Source organism: Rhipicephalus sanguineus, chromosome 5 (genome assembly GCF_013339695.2).
Source record: "Rhipicephalus sanguineus isolate Rsan-2018 chromosome 5, BIME_Rsan_1.4, whole genome shotgun sequence".
NCBI classification, from domain to species: Eukaryota; Metazoa; Arthropoda; class Arachnida; order Ixodida; family Ixodidae; genus Rhipicephalus; species Rhipicephalus sanguineus.
In genome coordinates this window covers 112,407,077-112,419,764 of record NC_051180.1, presented here as the reverse complement: position 1 = coordinate 112,419,764, position 12,688 = coordinate 112,407,077, and the positions used below count along the sequence as shown (strand labels likewise).

General features: G+C 48.3%; 1 protein-coding gene across 1 annotated transcript in view; it reads left to right on the top strand.

The window, feature by feature from the left end:
• The window catches only part of LOC119394144 (uncharacterized), a 250,919-nt gene that overhangs the window by 214,022 nt on the left and 24,209 nt on the right, over nucleotides 1-12,688 (top strand). The window contains exons 15-17 of the mRNA XM_049415655.1: nucleotides 1,689-1,848; nucleotides 3,821-3,952; nucleotides 9,473-9,562. Of these exons, the coding sequence (XP_049271612.1) occupies nucleotides 1,689-1,848; nucleotides 3,821-3,952; nucleotides 9,473-9,562 (382 nt within the window). The remainder of the gene's footprint in view (nucleotides 1-1,688; nucleotides 1,849-3,820; nucleotides 3,953-9,472; nucleotides 9,563-12,688) is intronic.

Here is a 12,688-nt window from a genome sequence, read left to right as displayed (position 1 = left end):
CCTTTTCTGAGGAATTGTGCCTCTCGGATATTCATTTAAAGGGGTCATGAAGCACCCCTTGGGCTGATTGAAAAAACACATCCTGCGGAAAGCTGACATGGCTATGAGCTGCTCTGCCAAATATTACAGTCGTGCGCGCCGCGTAATGGCCACAAGCGGAGCGCGAAGTTGCCGTTTCCCCAGGCACCCTCTTTTCAAACAGAGGCCGGTTCTCACTCTCGTCGGTGGGCGGGGCGTTTGTCCGCTGTACGTCGCAAGAGACATAGCATGCTTATTGGCCGATAGCCGACGTAAATCGAGAGCGGCGTTCGGATCAGATGCGCTTCTTGCCGCGGGGTGCCGCCACTTGCCGGCGCCGCACTCCTCAGTACACGGTAGCCGCACTCGCGCAAGCGAATCACAGCGGGAGAGCGATCGCGTTTCATGACGCGCGCTGGCGTAACTTCTTTCCCCCATGCCATCCCTCCCTGTCTAGCTTCCAGTGCGCTCGTCGGCATGAGAAAAGAGAGAAAGCGCTGGGAGTGTGCGCCAAACCCCCGTAACTCCGCTGATTCTTGACGGATTCGAGAAATTTTTGCGGCAATCGATTCGGGAGGCAGTACACTCCGATACTGAGGCCATTAGATCATTACTTGGAAAAGTGGTTCATGACCCCTTTAAAACGTAGATTGTGCAGAGACAATGTGTGGCATTTTAAAATATGTTAGGGTTGTTATTGATAAAAAGAGAAACTGTTCCCTAACCACCAAAGCTTCATACTGCTTAAGAAGCAAGCTATTCTCGCAAGCCTCATCAAGAACAGAAAATGTAAAACTTGCAAATTTCCACATTTTAGAAGCATACTTAGTGGACATCGTAGTGGTCGAAGCTTAAAGATATCATGACTGGTGCTTTACACTGAATTGAGCGGTGTGTTTATCATGACTTGTTTTAAGGCGATAGCGTTAAAGAGCTCGTTTCGCAGACATTCTGGTGTGGGTGTCGTTGGTTGTGAGTGACAAATCGACATTGTCTGTGAGTGAAAATCTTGGGTTCAATTGGAAATCGAACACAGGGCTTCTATGTGGCAAGCAGGTGCTCTACCACCGAGCCACGGCAGTGTTTAAAACTGTTTCTGAAGTAAAACCCATTATAAATGTCATGTTGTGTGAGTAGTCTTCTTAACGCATGTAATATTGCGTGGCAGAAGCATAATATCATATCAGGCAACAAAACATGAATTGCGCAATGAGTGGGTGGTTTAAAGGCCCACCCATTACAAAATTCTCAGGTGTAATTAGTCATCTTTATTAGCGACAGGTTTAGCAAGGTGTGCAGCTGCACGTATTGCCTTATGGACATGTAATGGGTACTTCACCAATTTGCAGAAGGAAGAATTAGGGCGTAGTGGGCACTTTGCTATGGTACTTGTAGTAGGCATCCTGGGATAGTTTGAAATGGCCAATGTTATTTGCACAGATGTCTCTTTCCTTGTAGTATGTTTGAGGCGTCCACCGAGAAGCAAAACCAGGCTAGCAATTGAGAAGGCAATGCAAACGGGGCTCGGTTATGCTATCACATTCTACACTTGAAGCCAAAGCTCAGGCATCCTCCAAGATTTCCTTCTCCACACTGAAAGCCTTTCAATGCCTTTTCCTACTCTTCAATGCATCCCGTGACTTGCTTTCATTGTGTTGTGCCTTTTGCAGGATTCGCTAATACCTCCATCGGAACGATGTCGGACGCAAACCAAGAAGAAGCCAACGGGTCCCTTGAACCGACGCCACCTGCTGCAGTTCCTCGAAAAGTTTGCCCGGGAGCAGGAAGACTGGCCCGAAGCTAAGCCATTCCAGGCGGGAGCAAAGCGAGGTGGGCCACTTGCGTGTTGTTCTTGGTGTCGAAGAGAAAAGACGGCAAGAATCATAATGGTCTTTCCTATGTGCGAACTCCTGGACTGTTCCATTGTCAAGGAAGTGGGGAGGGCATTGAGGGGAGAAGAAGACATAGCAATAGCCGAACACCAGGTCACTTGTTTGAGCTTTGAATCGACATGTAGGAGACACTTAACCGCGGATGTGTTGTCAGATTTTGAAGTGACTGACTCAAGTTAGAGGTCTGGTTTTACGCACGCACAACACATAGTAGTGGGGAGGCAGTATCTATTTATACAGTTACAAGAAAAATGAGGAAGTCCATAGGCATAGAAAACCACTGTTACGGTGTAGCAGTGCATTTCACTGTTCCAAGAGTCCCAAGAGGTAAGTTCCTGCTAAAACAGATGCTTGGGCAAGTTGTTTCATACTTAAGAAAAAAGCCCGCATTTCCCCGAAGGGGAGTATGAGGAAGTGCGAAGCACGGGGTGATGCTATGAGGGGGCGCGCGCGACTAAACTGCAGAGCCGAGCGAAGGAGACGGCAGCGAGAGAGCACGCGCCAGCCGACCCACGGAGGTCTGGCCGTTTTTAAGTGCAAAGCACTTTTACTGATGATGATGATCTGTCTTCCGAACTCGTTCCAAAGAACCCGCAACGCGTGTTGGCGGCGTTGCGCACGCCCGAGATGGGGCTCAGGTTGTTGTCGAACCACAGTCGATCGCACACCGCGCAGCTATATCCGAAGCTGCGGTCCAGGAAGTCTCGCTTGAAGCGCGCGTCCGGCCGATCGAATTCGAGGGCCCGCGCTCGCTCACGCATCGCGCGTCCCCGCGCCAGATCGGCTTCGGGGTGCTCGGCTCGCTTCGCACGCTTTCGTTCGGCGTCTCGCCGCCGGCCTTCATCACCACAGGCAATGCGCGGGGCGCGCGCAGCCACGGAGCGGAGGGCGGAGCGCGCGCAGTCACGTGGGGCGTGACGTCGCTGCGCCGTTGCTACAGACGCTCCTCTCCGCTCCTCGCGCCGTTGCTATGGGACGGCGGATTCAGGGTCGCTTATAAAGTGCATTCGCACTTAAAATTAAACAGTGCTAGAAAGATGGAATAGTACATAGAAAGACTCACAGAGACAGCGTTGAATCAGTGCGTCTTTCTGTGTGTCCGGTCTTTTTTGCACTGTTTAATCTTTCTCATCTCCCTACTATCTCTTGTGATATGTTGGCTCTGTTAGTCCCTATGACTGCTGCCACTCTCGCGTTACTTCCAGAAGAAATTAATGCAGCTCTGTACTTTTTACAGTGATAGCCGTTATCGGCTCCTGTAATATGTGTCGTCGGTGTTTGCTTAAAGGGACCCTGCAACTCTTTTTGAATGTGGTCAGGAAATGCTACCATTCGGTAGTCAAGGCTCCTGTGAACATGTGAGCCAAACGTTGCAGCGCAGCCCACAGCAGAGAATTTGCAATCAAAATTCAAACTTGGCTAGAAATTGCTCGCTCTTCTCTCAACGAATGATGCCACAGGCCATGGCCTGACTGCATCATAAGCTCAGCACGGCATCGGTTGATTTCAGCATTGTGAGCTGCATAGTTACTGCGGCCACAGTGGGGTGCCGCCACGTATCCGTGCCGTGCTCTGTAGTGCTAGAATTACACCAGCGTGCCTGTGATCACCCTGAATGTGAGCTGCACTTTCAAAAAAAAAAAAGAAAGAAAACAAAGTGTAGCTTTTTGGCCCTTTGTCATCAGCACCTAGTGTAGCTTCAGCTGATTCGTGAGGCAATAAACTCCAAAAGTGATGCAATTCTATGATTACTCGAAAAGTTTTTCAGGGCCTCTTCAATATTGTCATTATGAATGTTGTTTGTAGCTTATGATATTGAGTGCCTTCTAGTTCTTCCTCACAAGAACATGACTAGAGTCTTAGAGTTGCTCTACTCTGTTCTTTCTTTCTGTTCTGCCTTTCGGTTGTAGGCAAGGTCTTTGTTCCTCGTGTCCAGCCAAAGCCCAAACAAGACGACGATGTAGAAGTTGAGCTGGACATTGGCGAAGACTACGAGAAGGCGCTCAACACAGCAAATGAGTCGGAGCTGGTGGACCTGGCAGGTCAGTGCATAACTGTGCATACTACAGAGGTGGGACAACACAAAATTGTGAACTCCGGCTCTGTTGCTTTGTACCGAATTATGCCTCCCCTCCTTGTTTGTTTGGGACTTGCTTTCGGCACCATGTATTTACATTATTTACCCTCAAAGGGCTAAAAGGACATTCAAGTGAAGCACTAAATCAGTTTAAACTGCAGTATAATTTCGGTGATGCAAATCCAGTTGATATGAATTTTGGTCTGATACAAATTTGTAAAATTCCCCGGCTGGATTCCATTGTGTCCAGTGGGCCAAAATTTGGATGTTTTTAACACTTTACCGCTCTGCAGCGGGTAATATGAACTTGGGTACCAAAACTGTAGAGGGACAGCCGAGAGCAGCGTGCTCCGGAACCTTCAGAAGTACGCGTGCAGCCAGGACATACACAGTCAGAACTGTAGTTATCGTTTTCCACAACCGCTGTGGGCGAAAGTGCGGTGTCTATCGACACAATCGTGTATGACGACGACGAAACTCCAAAAATACGTGCGCATCTAACGTTCATCGAGTCAAAGCGATGCTGCTTGCCGTAACCGCGGATGACGCAATCATAGATAGCAACAACTTAGTTCTGAAGGCACATGCGCAACCCGCGCACACAAATTGAAAACGAAACTACCGTTTGCCACTGCCACAGCCCACAAAACCGTGTCGCTGTCGACACGATCATGTATGGCGACAATGAAACTCGTGGAACTCCGAAAGGGCACGCGTGCAACACTCAGAGTCAATGCGATGCTGGTTTCTGCAAACGCAGCTGGCAAAACCGCAGCATATGTGATCATAGTTAGCAACAACCGACATAGTTTTGAAGGCACGTGCATGGCCAGCTCACATGGATTGAAAACGGAACTGCCATTTGCTGCAACTGTCGCGCTCGAAACCACGGTCGCTATCGACGTGATCATTGATATCGACTACGCGCTCCAAAGGTACACGCCTAATGGAGCGGTAGATTAAAGGCAATAAAGTCGAAAAAAGGCATGAAGCATTTCGGCGTTCCTGTCATTCTTCACTTGGGACTACAGCCGAACCCACTTATAACGATCCCATATATGACGATCTATCGGTTATAACGATCATATTTCGGTGCACTTACGATTTTCCTATGCTACCCATTGAAATTGCGTCTACATATAGCGAACATTTTTCAAAGCCTCCTACTTTTACAACGAACACTTCAGACACAGCCGCGGTAAAAATATGGCGTATACGAAGCGAAAAAAAGTTAAAGCAAGCCTTCTAAAGCATGAGAGGCGCGCACTCGCGCGTGCCCCGGTCCAGTTTACTCGTGATAAAGATACACGAGATCGGCGAGCACCGCGCGCGCTGCTTTCGGACGCTACGAGCAAGGTCGCTCACTTTCCAGTCGTTTCTTCAGTGGCAGAATGACAGTGGGGAATAAAAAAAAGAAAGAAAGAAATAGGAGGCAGCATGAAGCCTTGCAGTCAGCTTTAGCACGGCAACCTTTCCTGTCACCGTTCTCTGCAGCTACGACTGCCTACGATGAACCTATGCCTTAGAACGCAAGAAGCCATAAGATGCAATAAGCGATGACCGCGATAACTTTTCGGCGCTTAAATGTTCACTGCGTCAACGTCACAATGTGCCGCAAAATGTCTTTCGTCTTTTCGGTAATGGCAGAGAGCGGCTGATCAATGATTACGACTTCCGGGTGATTGCGGCGATTCCTTCATGGATAAGCATCAGAAGAGAGCGAAGGCGATGTGACAGCCGGCGATGAACGTGCCATTATGATTTATCGCCGACAACCTTATCACAGTCATCTGCAGCTATCTGCTCGGCTGCACGTGTGGCGTAAACTGTTCGGAGTAACGGCGGTACAAGCAGTACAAGCGCGCGATGCCATTGCCGTTCGAAAGTTTGCCGCCATCGCCGTGCTGTGCGTGATAAAGTGCACGTCGCTTCGTATAAACGAAACTAGCTCGCTGGTGTTGAGCGGCACGGGCACCGAGAAACGTTGATGCACTTACAGCGAGCGTATACAGCGTGTTTTATTAGGTGGCAACCCAAGCGCGCCGCGCCTGTCGTGTAGGACCGTCAGAGCATCGTGGAGACGTACAGTGCGCGTTGCTTGCAAAATGGCTGTCTTCGCCACATTGAACGAACAGGCCACTCACCGCACCCGCGCACAGTTCGAAGTGAAGCGGGCATAAAGAGCGCACAAATACGCGTTCAAATGCAAGCGGCCCGGCAGTGATGGCGTGAGCCGAGTAGGCGACGCGCTGCACACAACTAGCCAGGAATGATCGGCTCCACGTGACGGTACCGCGCTTCCGTGAAACGGTGTCGGTTCTTCACAACGCGAAAAGGCCTAACTCCTCACCGGATGAGTTGTTAGCACTTTTCAATAAAAATGCGCAGAAAAAAAAGCAGCTTGGTCGCTGAGTTCATTTTTTGAGGGAGAGTCCATTTACAATGAACTACTGATATAACGACCAGTTTTCGCGGCACTTTCGAGTTCGTTATAAATGGGTTTGACTGTATAGTGGAACAGACTCACACTTAGTTTTCGGCTGATCTCACATGAAGTGTTGACGCACGCATTCGCGGCAGCCAGCTGCACCATCCCTTATCGGTCCGTTTGCGTGTGTCCCAGATAGTCATACGCGAGTTATTTCGACGGAAACAAATGTTTTGTGTGTATATCGTGGTTTGAAAACACATTTTGCTGGTTTTTTGATGATATGGAATTTTGAGTGATACAGTAAAAGCTCGTTAATTCGAATTCCACGGGAACGCTGAGCAATTTCGAATTAAACAAAATTCGAAATAATGAAAGTGAGCAAAAATGGGTGGATTTCGGGGGTGGGGGCACGAAAAATATTTATTGGCCAAAAAAGTCGGTGATGACCATCTGCTTCTTTTCTCTGAATGCCACAGCTGCGGCTCTCTGTTCCAGCGCGCGGACGCGGCGCAGGGAATCCTCTTCACCCTCTTCAAAGCTGAAGAAGAGATGCGCCACATTAAGTGCCTCCATCACCGCAGAAGCTGACGGGCGCACGGGCGCTTCGTCATCTTCGCCTTCCTCACCTTCTGGCTCTTCAGCAACAGGCTGCGCACCGGCTACTTGAGCGATAATGTCCTCATCAGTCAGGGCACCACACACCGATGCACCGGTGTCAACTTCAACATAATCGGCAAAACGTACGCCCCGAAGAGTGTCGCGCAATGCCACTGGCATGAGCTCCTCAGCCCCGTCCACGTCGACGTCACAACTATCCTGCACACTTCCAGCTGCAAATCCACTGTGGCGGAAACAGTTTGCGATTGTGGTCGCGGTCACCTGTTCCCATGCGCGCACCAACATGTGCATGGCAGTGAGCAGCGTAATGCCGAAGTCCTTCCTGTCGCCCGCGCACAAAATCATTCTCTCCAGCATGTGACGCCTATAAAAGCACTTGATGTTCCTTATCACACCCTGGTCCATTGGCTGTAGGGCCGCAGTCATATTTGCTGGAAGGAACACTAACTTTGTTGCTCTCAGCTCAACGTCGACTTTGTGCGCCGAACAGTTGTCGACGACAAGAAGAACGCGTCTGCCGCCCAGTTCCATTCGCCTGTCGAATTTCAGTAGCCACTTCCTGAATAGGTCACCTGTCATCCAGGCTTTCTTGTTTGCGGCGTACTCCGTCGGCAGTGACCGAATGTTTTTGAAGCACCGTGGCTTGAGTGCTTTGCCAATCACAAAAAGGGGGACCTTTTCCGTACCGGTCATATTTGCGGCGACCAGAACAGTGACACGCTCTTTGCTGCGCTTGCCGCCGGCACAGCTGTCTCCCTTGTAGGTGATCGTCTTGTCTGGCTGCAACTTGAAAAATAACGCTGTCTCGTCAGCGTTAAACACATCCTGTGGTGAGTAGCTCTCCAAGTACTGCTGCAGGGTGTCGCTTCTCCAAGTAGCGCATGTTTCGGCGTCCACTTCCTTTGCCTCGCCTTGCCGGATAACGTGCGGAATACGAGATTGTGCCGCTCCCTGAAACGATGAAACCATCCCTCGGAGGCGACAAAGTCTTCAATGTCCAAGCGCAGGGCAAAATCGGGTGCCTTGGCCATGATGATAGGGCCGCTCAATGCGATACTCTGGGCTCTCATTTCTTTAACCCAGATAATCAAAGCCGACTCCAGTTCCGGGAACTTCGCTGTCCTTAGCCTTTTTCGACTGGCGCCAAAATCCTCGGCTTCATAGGCGTTTTCAATGGCCATCCTGTTGCGTATGTAGGTTGACAACGTGCTCGGAGGTATGCCGTGCTTCCTCGCAATTTCGTATTTGCTCGAGTTCCCTTGGTCAGCCTCTCGCAAAATGTCCACCTTCTCCTTGACAGTCTTCGCGCAGTATTTTCCCCGCGGCATCTTGCAACTTCGATGCGGAATAAGACGGCTTGACGGCGTGAACGAACAACGTGCTCGAGGAACAAAGTGACGCTGCCGGGTGCGGCCTAGGACTGCTAGGACTACTCCGCCGACTCCTCAGCGTCCCGCGGGTCCCACGTATACAAGTGGCGCCAGGCGCTGAGATAGCGGGAGGGCTACGGAAAAAAAAAAAAATTGCTCCCTGGATTTCGGAGGCCATACTTTGCTCGCCCTTTGCTCGGAGGCCACTTGAAGCTCGAAAAAACCGGTCGTGCCACCTATCGTTCGGCCGTAAAAGCTTCCACTAGTGTTTGACGATGATGACGCTCGGCGGTGCTCGCTTCGAATTATCCGTAGAGGCGGCAATTTCTGTTCGAATTAACGAATCGTTTTACACATGGTCTCCTATGCACTGCGGACCGGACTGTGGCGACCATTTCAAATTATCCAAAATTTCGAATTAATGAGGTGTGAATTAACGAGCTTTCACTGTACGAATATTTTTGCTCCCCCTTGAGATTCGTATTATTGAGACTCTGTTGTGATCAAATATTCTTTGGGAGCTCAATTATCATTAATTTCACTGTCATAGGTTCGTTATTACAAGAGAAAATGAAAGGCCAATAATATGTTCCTCTGACGTTGTTAACTTTGCCATCACAGGCTCATTTCTAGAAGATAAAACGGAGGTCAAATTTTCGTCCTGGAATTTCGCACTGAAACATCAGCACTTGTATGTGAGTGTGATGTTAGGAATGTTAAAAGTCGTGTTTCCTGAAGTTGCCTTCGGCTCCTTGGTACACAGTGTAGTCAAATTTCTGTGATTGTGAATTAACGTAGGCCTTTCCAGATGCCATCATCTGCATCGGGGCGAGCTTGTGGAGGAACCTTGAGGCAGCATTACCACCTGTATTTTCTTTTTGCATGTTGTTCTCTGGCTTACCAAATATCGTCTCGTGCTGTGAGTGGTGCTTTTCATATCGTGCAGCATTAGTTTACTTGTGCAAGAGAAATAGTTTCCTTTTCCCTGCAGTGTCTCGTGTGCTTTGATGTTGTTCGTGTCATAAAACTTTGTTCTTTTTCTCTGTGCCTCCATGTTTCGTTACAGCCATTCTTGGTCTGCACAGCATGCTCAGTCAGGACCAGTACCACAATTCTGTGACCAATCGGAGACAGAGACCAGGCACAGGATTTGATTGTAAGTGTCTCTTGCATTGTCTCTCCTCTTGCCACAGTAACTGAATTTTCTCGCGTATAACCCGTCCCCGCATTTAACTTTGACTCCCTAACTACAACCTGTGGAAAAATTACAACGCAAAAGGACTCTCGCTCGTTGCCATGAAGCTAATTTCCTTGCAGTACTGTGAAGCCATCTCGCACACCAAATATAACTTGCACCCGACTTGAGTTTGGAATTCTCTCTATTTTTGCACGGGTTATACGCGAGAAAATACAGGATGCAGGCAATGCAGCTGGATGAACAGAAGACTTGAGAAATGGCAGACACAAACAGCTTAATGTAATGTAAAATGTAATATCAACAGCAAGCTTGTGCAAATGCCATTTTTTTTGTGCAAAGGGGTCCTGAATAGGCTTGTGCAAATACTAAATTGTAGGTTCAAAGCGAATTCGGAGCGAATAGTGATTTGGTAAAATAATTTCAAATCGAATCCGAATAGTATATATCACATATTATTAAAAAATGAGCATATTAAATGACGTGGATATCCTAGTATGTCTAACTCTAGCATAAATGCACAAATGGAGCATTAAAAACAGATAGTACACAGACTCTCGGCATGCACAGAACTTTTAGGAGAGTGAGAATGATTTGTGTAGCCTGCTGCATTATGTAAGCTTTCACGTTTTATGCCTATACAGTGCTTGTGGTGATACAATTTATCCTATTTATGCTCTACTTTCGTCTTAATTCAGGTGCACTTGGTGTTTTGAAATATATTCGTAATTTACTTGAAAAATATTCATGTTGACGAATAGTGGCTATTTGATTTGGAGGCCGAATTAAATAGGGCAGTCTTCAACTTGATATTCAAATTTTTGAATATTCATGAACCCCTAAAGGCTACAGTCGATCCCGGATATATCGAACTCGAAGGGGATCGCGAAATAGTTCGATATATCGATAATTCGAAATACGAAATATGCGTATTTAAGGCTTTAATTAAAGCACTACAGGCCTCGACACAGTTTTCTGAAATCGTAAAAAGCGCGAACATGACGATTCGCTCACATATGCTAAAGAACAAGGCGAGAACTTCTTTTGCAAGTTAGCGCACTTTATTTCGCATGAAAAAAGTCCGTCAACTTGTCTTGCTTCTTGCGCGCCGTGAATTCATCAAGTCATCGTCAATATTATATAAGCTTTCCAAATAAGTAAATTCAGCACCTTCCGCCACAACAGCGGTGACCGACGCTGAACACTGATGCGAGCTCTGTAGCGCGGTAAAGGGTTTAGCGGTGGCAGCGGCGGCTGGCATCTTCAAACCGCACGGGTCCATTTCCGCAGCACCGGCAACGTCAGTTATGATCTCGGCATCGATGCAGTCAGAAACAGCTACGTCGTTATCTGCACCGATGAAGTCACTCGCTGTGCTCCCGTCCGATACGGCGCCCGGAAACGCTAAGTCGCAAAATTCACTGACGCACCGTACGCCGTAGTCGGCGGTCATGACGCGCCCAAAGTCGTCACCTGGTACCAAGGCCCGTAAGGAAACAGTCACTCGACGGTGCTTTACTTGACGTCGTTTCAAGCACCGGTCATCATTTTTATCGCTACGAGCGGGACAATGTTTAGTTCGACTTCCGAATGACGATTTATCAAGAACAAAGCGCGAAGTACACACAGTACACATTCTGCAAGAGACAACGCTGCACCGCTGCACGAAGAAACATCAGAAACATTTCTCCACCGTCGACATGTTAGCGATACCGATGGCACTTGTGCCTTTGCAGAAGGCAGCCGCTACTTTGGCGAGAAATGCGAAAAAAAGCATAGCCTCTGAGATCAGCGTTTTAAAACCGAAAACGCTAAAAATACGTCACGAGGTTGCGGATCTCAAAGGCCATGCTTTGTGGGCCCGCATGCCATCGTGCGCGAAGAGACAAGGAAGGGAATGCAAACATTACAACAAGACTGCGAAGTCACTTCGAATTCTCATTTTGGTGCCCTCGGGAATCAGCCTCTTTGAAAAACACTAGCCCATGCGTTAAAACCTGCGGACCGCGCGTCAAACATACCGTTGAACTGACAAGCGTTGCGCAACGAACTAGAGCAACGCACTTTCGTCACCTGCGCGCGACAAGGGATTGGAACTTATTGGCCTCGAGATCTTTGAGTGGCGCCCTCTCGCGTGTGACGTCAGAGAGGGGACTATCTGGGTGCCGCTCTTCGCGCGCGCGCTCGCTGCGTGGAGGCTACTGGACGCTACCGGCCAGTCTGTCCTGCTCGAGTTATTGAAACATGAATGGGCAAGTTCATAAAGCAATTTGTAATGAATGTTCAAGCAAAATGCCCAGCGAAATCAAGCGGAGCTGCCGTCAGGAGCACGTTCAGTGTCGATTGCTCCTGGTGTCGTGTGCTAGCCATCAATGTGTACATTCCATGTGTGGCGACGATTTCTTTTCGCGACTGTTCTATGGCCGTGGCGCACTCAAAATGAGTTTCCGGCCCGTTTTCAATCACTAATTTTAGCGTTTGGGCTTCGGCTACCGTGTCTGCGTTAAAGCCCAGTATACGTACACCGCGTGCTGCACGTGTTCGGTAGCCAAGCCTGCTCCTTCGATTCAGTTCTTTTGTTTGCAGTTTTAAACGCGTGACAAGCGACGTGTGATGTCATTCAAATCAAATAAATGGCCATTACAGGCAACAACTTTTGATTAAATCCAAGTTTTCAGCAGCTGCCGTGTAAGCGTGTCGTATGTAGTTGAAGTTTAAACAAGAAATAAAAAGGTTGAGAGCACGTGTCAAAAGGGGATGCACGACGGTGAATGAAATATATCGTAGGTTGTGCGGAGTTGTATTTTCTTTTTTTTTTTGCAGCATATTTATTCCCTACGTTAATAATTCAACGTTTTCTGACTCGTTGCCGGCCGTTTGAAAGCATACTGAACAGAATTAGTGTAATCATACTAACGTAGATAAATACAAAGCTTTCGCATCGAAAATCGTATTAAGATGTATTTGCTACAAAATAGTGTAATTCACTCTCAACGGTCGACTCCTGATAGGGCGTGATGTACTCACTGTACTAAAAAGACTCGCAGGGTCCCTTATGCATTTGCCTAAAATACTCGAAGGCGAAAC